This window comes from Elephantulus edwardii, unplaced genomic scaffold, assembly GCF_000299155.1.
Source record: "Elephantulus edwardii isolate Elephantulus edwardi_28Jun2011 unplaced genomic scaffold, EleEdw1.0 scaffold00076, whole genome shotgun sequence".
NCBI classification, from domain to species: Eukaryota; Metazoa; Chordata; class Mammalia; order Macroscelidea; family Macroscelididae; genus Elephantulus; species Elephantulus edwardii.
The window spans coordinates 11,061,672-11,068,409 of NW_006399826.1; the positions used below are offsets into that span (position 1 = coordinate 11,061,672).

The 6,738-nt window shown below is 37.6% G+C and overlaps 1 protein-coding gene across 1 annotated transcript in view; it reads left to right on the forward strand.

Moving 5' to 3' along the window:
• PIK3C3 (phosphatidylinositol 3-kinase, catalytic subunit type 3) overlaps positions 1-6,738 on the forward strand; it is a 119,418-nt gene that overhangs the window by 73,315 nt on the left and 39,365 nt on the right. Inside the window, exons 14-15 of the mRNA XM_006889233.1 lie at positions 3,755-3,860; positions 6,446-6,562. Of these exons, the coding sequence (XP_006889295.1) occupies positions 3,755-3,860; positions 6,446-6,562 (223 nt within the window). The remainder of the gene's footprint in view (positions 1-3,754; positions 3,861-6,445; positions 6,563-6,738) is intronic.

A 6,738-nucleotide genomic window follows, 5' to 3' on the forward strand; every position in this document is an offset into this window, starting at 1 on the left:
GACTTTTCAACAGCAGCATTTTGACTTACAGTTCAGTGTGCTACCCTCGACATCACTAATGCTTCCGTGACTGAAAAGTTATGTCTCCTCTCATTGCAGTGCTCTATTTGCTGCTGTGATGGAGAGGATATACATTTATAAATCAATAACCATCCGTTCTGGAAACAACATTTTTAAATAAAAAGGAGGCATTTTGCTTTTTTGTGGAAAATTTAAACATTATACCATTTTGTTTAAAAATTGAATGTGAAGAACTTGTTTTGTGTGTCGCATTAGGCTTAACTTTATTCTCCCACTCTCAGAGTGTAATACTCGAGTACTGCCACTGAGCCAGGCCCTATATAATGGTCCTTAGCAAATACGATGTCTCCTGTTGGCTTCGGCATCTGTTTAGTGTCACCATTTGTGGTTCTCTTCACAAAGAACAAATATGATCAACAGTCTTAACTAAAGCCATTTCCCCTCTTTAGACCCTGTGACTTCCTACCTCTGTTTGTTTCAGTGGAGGGGAGAAAAATTGTTCCCTGTTTTTATTTTAGCAGTGTAATGTAATATTCATAAAACTATATTTTCCCCACATTAAACTTCTGTATCTCTTTGAAAATATACCCAGAGTTTGTTATCTAGTTGTTAATGACCATTTGCCCTTGAAAAGTTTGCTTAGAGATTCTCATGTAACCAAGTACCTGTTATTCCCTTTTAATATAATGCTGCCTATTGCTTCTTAATGTTTTCCATTATCTCAGTCTGAATTTTTATGTTTGTTCATGTTATAGAAATACATATTGTGTTAAAAATCTAAGCAAAGATTTAAAAGGAAATAAATAATAAGAACATTTATTAGTATGTTGCCCAGTTTTTTTTAGTAAGTTCTTGTAAGCTTTCTTCAGAGGTATTTTTGCTTCTTAGAGGAGGAAAGCTGTATGTGTAGATGCCGGGGCTGTGACCTGGCTCAGTTATGACTGAACAATTCATGGCTGACCAAGCAAACAGACCCGAATCTTTAATATTTGGATAATGCAGAATGGAAAAAAATTAGGAGTTGAAGCTGAGGAATTGGAGCTTCAGAAGGTGGATATTGAACCCTTTTACAGGCCCTAATACGTGAGATTGGAATTTTTTTTTAGATTGGATTATTTTTAAGACTAGACATAGGCACACATTCAAAGCAGCATGGTTGGCTGCCATGAGTGAGTCGGCGTGCTCAAAGTCTGAAGGGCAAGAAATCTGGTTATTCTGCAACACTTAACATTGCTCTGTTTTCCAAGATGGAGATCAAGTTTCTAAGTATCTCAGTCCATAATTTTTCCCATTCTGATAATTGTTAATTTAACCCATATTTTAAAACTTTGAGTGTGTACAGATTTTGCTTCTTCAGCCACAACTCAACTGAAAAGAATAGATTGGGGCCCTTGTTTGTGTGTTCTTATTACGTGGTATTTTAGGTTTGTGTGTTCTGTGGATGTAAGTGGGCTGCCCTGGTGGTGTAGTCTGTGGTGAATTGCCCCTCGTGGTTTGCATCCACCAGCAGCTCTGAGAGAAAGATGGGCAATTTTCTCTGGGGTTGTTTACAGCCTCTGAAAACTCTGGAGGATTAACTGTGTCGGTTCCAACTTGATGGCATTGCGTGTTGGGTATGGCTATAGACCAGATCCCATTTTAAAGCCTGAAATGGGTTTTGATAGGATCCTTCATCTCTTATTTCAATTAGAAAGAGTTTCAAAATCGTTCTGAAAGCAGCTCAACAGTGGGAAACATGAGATGAGCAGTTTTCAGCCAGGCACAGTTTCTGTTCATAAAGAGAACTGTGTTCCCTCCTTAGATGAGAAAGAACAGCCCCAGTTCCCAGTCTTATAAGCATTCCATCAAGCTAAAATTTGATTTGCGTTTCCCCACTACATCTCTGATTCATTGAAGCAATAATATATATGATGTGGGTCCATTCTCTTAGGAGTAATAGGTTTTTCCATATCACAGTCGGCACGCTACCTATACACAAATACCGGTGGGGAAGACAGCTATTGATGAGGACTCTTGATTGTGGCAGACCCTGTTCTTGTAACTGTGGGGTAACAGTAGGCGAAATAATTCCAAATAGTTGGGTTAGGATGATAATTTTCTTCTGTTAAATATAGACAGTAATAGAAATTATTAGTCATATATGAGAATTTAAATACAGTCTGTACTTTGTTATATCAGATATATTAAAACATAATTTTTAATTGATTATGCTGTTTCCTTTTGAACATTTTGAACAGGGGAGGGGAAAGAATTCTTTTTTCCATTTATTGTTCCCTGTCCAGTGATTGAAACAGGATTCCTGCTGTAGCGGAATCCTCCGGGGCCTATAATTGTGCAGACAATCTTTTTAAAATGAGTAGTGTCAACCTTTTAAGCCACCGAGGGAAGTTACAGTCTCCAATGTGTAAAGTGTTGGGCACCAGGATCTATAAATCGTTCTGTTTTTTTATTTTTATGGCCGTTGTAGCATGTTGAAATTGAGAGTAAACTTTCAATGCTTTGACATCTTTTCTATAATTTTTAAGACCTTTCAAAGTAATAAAAATTATTTACCCTACAAAACAAAATTACTAGGAAGCAGCTAACCCACTGATGTCATCGTACAGTGAACACCCCACCCAGCCAGTTCTACCTTCTGAGGACAGTCTTGGAAAGAATACCTTAGAGTGCTTTGTAGAACCTAGCTCATTGTGGGAACAGAGCCCTCAAAAGTGACTAGAAATTATGATCTTCGGGTCTTGCTGTAACTCTTTAGAAAGAATACTTTTTCTCCCTTAGAGAAAAGTGATTTTCTTTTTTCTTGTAAATAATTGTTACTGTGATTTTAATGAAAGTTTGCAGAAAACTAGGATTTCCATTCATTCATTGTTGCACGTTTCCCTCCTTACCTTTCCCCCACACCCCAGTTCACTTTTCTCTTAAAAAAATTCATTCATTGTTGCACAGTTTCTTCCCTCCCCTGAACCCCAGTTGCACAGTTTCTTCCCCCCGCACCCCAGTGCACTTTGCTTTGCACCTCTTATTCTGCACTGTTGTCATGAAAATAATACCTAATCATATATTTCTTTTAAAGTTCTTTTTTTGCTGCATTGTTCACAATGGCAAAGAGATAGAAGCAACCAAAGTGCCCATCAACAAATGAATAGGTAGATGATTTTCTTTTTTACAGCAGGTTTGTTTTGTTTTTTTTAAGGATCTTTTATCATTTACCCTTATCTTTAGCATCCACATATGTCCTCACTTATGATAAGTAACCATGACCATGATACTTCCTTAGTAATCAAGGAGACCTGAATACAGCAGTGGAGACTGTATTTTGTGGTGGTGTATGTTGGAATTTTTTTTAAGTGTAGTACGTTAATGACTATTACTAAAGTGGTAAAGATAGTTAAAAGCCTTAAGTCAAAAGTAGAGGTGTACGACTTGGGTTTGGATATTATATAGACAATGTTGTAGAAACACTGATATTCTTGAAATCTCCTGAATAGGAAATAATAACTGATTTTTTTTTTCTCTCTTCCTGTTTATTGGTTTTTATTTAATCAATAAAATATATCTTATTTTAAATCACTAATTACAGCTGATTAATTATGATGTGTTTAATTTTGCTTTTGTTTTTGGGTTTTGCTTAACAAATATGAACTACCTACATTAATGCAAAGGTAGAAAGATTTAAAAAAGTGAATATGAATTTCATTTGAATGTCAATGAATGATATAAATGTGTTTCGTAGGTACGTGATAGTGGAATGTGAAGATCAAGATACTCAACAGAGAGATCCCAGGACTCATGAGATGTACCTGAATGTCATGAGAAGATTCAGCCAGGCGTTGTTAAAGGTATCCAGTTAATTCAAGGGCTGCCAACTTTAAGGCATAAGCAGATCTGGCCTTTTACTTTATTTATATATATATATATATACATACATACACACACATACACACACACACACACACGCACGCACACACATTTTTATATTTTACAAGGTAAAAATGGTTTTTATAGGGTCGCTGTGAGTCACCTATGGCTCGATATGGCACTTAACAACAATAGCATCAACATAGAGAGTGGTCACTTGGCCTAGTGGACAGAAAGCGATACTACCAAGCCAAAGGTGGGTAACTTTTAATCCGTGCCCACAGGCCTGTTTTTCATTGTTTTTGTTCAAACATTCTTCTAGGTCGTATAGCCCTGGTGTGTCCACTTACCATACAGAGGTAACTTGTTGCTGTGAAGCTGAACACTGTGACATTGATGTGTCAAATGTGTTAATGGTTACCCATGGTGGACAGTGTTTGGTGAAGCTCCCCTATTAAAACAAGCTTGTAATCAGGAGTGGCATCCACTTCCATAAATAGCTTGCCTCTGGAAATCCTATGAACCTGGAGAAAGGATAAAAGTCACCCAAGTGTTGAGGAGTTTCGTTCATAGGGTTGCCATGAGTTGCCTACAGCTCAAAGGCACTTAATAACAACAACAACATACTTGTAAATGATTGTGCAAAAGCTAAAGACAGTATTTGTGGTACATAAGTACGTGAAATTAAAAAATGTAGTGTTTATTACATTTTGTTGGAACATTGTTGGGCTCATTTGTTCTCAAGTTGACTTTCGCTGCTTGTCTACTATAAAAGTAGGTGAGTAGTTGGAATAGAGAATCTACGGACAAAAAAGATTTAATTTTTGCCTGTTCATAGAAAATTTACTGACCTATCATATGATAAACTTAACTCTGTGGTAGTCCATAGGGAGGAAATTTACTGACCCTTTAATTTGATAAACTCAGCTCTGTGGTAGTCTCTAGGGAGTTGTGCTCAACCCTGAAGGCTGAGCCCCTTTGATGGTTCAGGTCCACCAGTGGCTCCTCAGGATAAAGATAGGCAGTTTCATCCCGTGAGGTTTATCGCCTCCCATAGACATTATAGCCTCTGCAAACCCTCTGGTGGGTCAGCTGTGTGTCAGTTCAGACTCCACTGCAGTGAGTTTTATAATAAGTGAGAATTAATAAAATAAATACAAAGAACAAAGGGAAGCAGAACCTCCCCCTTCCCATCCTCTCCCCTGTTTCTTATTAATTAAGACTAGGTGCATTCTCAAGAGGAATACTTGACAATGGTAATAGTTCCGTTTCTATGTATGTAACTTCTGTCTTTTATTTCTTAGTTTTGAAGTCACAGCCTTGCAAAACTCACTGAACCGTTCAGCTCTGCATTTAGAGGGTTGCCCTGGGTCAAAATCAATTCTGTGACAATTAACAAGAAAACAGTTTCTAGAGATGTGTGAGGTCATTTTCTTCTTCTTGTTCTCTTAATTCTGAAAACATTGTCCCAGTTCTGTCTTAATTTCTGTTACTTACAGCTTTTGTCACCCTTGAAGACATTTTGGGTTTCCGAAGCTTATACTTCTTTGAGTAAAGATGAAATTACTTGTCCATTCAGTCTTATTAAGATAATTAGAAGATTAAATGAGAAATTGCATTTTACACTGGTTTTTCAACTGGAAATCACTGCACATACACATTACAACACGTGGATAAAATGCTCCAAACCAGACTCATTGCTGTCGATTTGATTGTGACTTATAGTGAACATAAAGAACAAATTGGAAGTGCCCTGTGAAGTTATCAAATTTAATCTTTATGAAAACAAACCTCTACACCTTTCTCCTATAGAGTGTTAACAGGTCTAAACTACTCACTCTTTGGTTAACAGCCAGAATTTGGTTTAAAGAACTTATATTTTGCTAAGCATTCACATATGGTACTGTACAAATGCTTTTAAAAAAGGTGTGGGTTTTGTTTTTGTGTTTGTGGTGTTTTGGTTTTTTTTGCTTCATTGAGCATATTATCTTTCAATATGTGCTTGAAGATACCATGGATTTCTAGAGATTCTTTGAATCAGTGAATAGATCATATAGATGAAAGAATCCTGTCTTCTTACCTGGTTATATAAATAAAAATATATGCAAAGTTTATTGGCACCAAGTCGGAAGCAACTCGTAGCTGACCCTCCACCGGGTTTCGGAGGCTGTAAATTACACAGGAGGAGACTGCCCATCGTTCTCCTGTAGAGATACAGATGGATTCACACTGTCAGAGAGGTGCCACTTCTGCGTTAGCTCGCTGTGGACTGCTCCACCAGAACTCCTCACGTGGCTGGTATGCTAGCTCAGGGGCCAAAATGCTGGTATTACAGTACTGACTGCTAAAGACTCACAAAGTTCAACTGTGAAGGTGTCGATGGGATTGCACCGAGATGGTAGATTTCTCATTATCTCAGAGTCAAGATGATTCTGTCATACTTTTCAGATTCACTTTGTGCGGATGTTTTCACTATTAGAAGAATAAAGATCACTTATGTTAATTAAAGACGCCCTGAGAGTTATGCTACAGAGCACTTATTCCCCTTCCCTTTGATTTCCTCCAGGGGGATAAGTCCGTGAGAGTTATGCGTTCTCTGCTGGCTGCGCAGCAGACATTTGTGGATCGTCTAGTGCATCTCATGAAAGCAGTGCAGCGTGAAAGTGGAAATCGTAAGAAAAAGGTAAACCTCTTCTGGGCTCTTGCTTTCTATTCATGAGTGGTGATGGCCTGGCAATATGAAACTTTGAGCTTTGGTTACAGGGTGTTTTGTTTTTGATTGATACTTATATTATGAAATTCTTATAATGCAACTAAAGTGATATAATCTTGTGTGTGTGTGTGTGTGTGTGTGTGTGT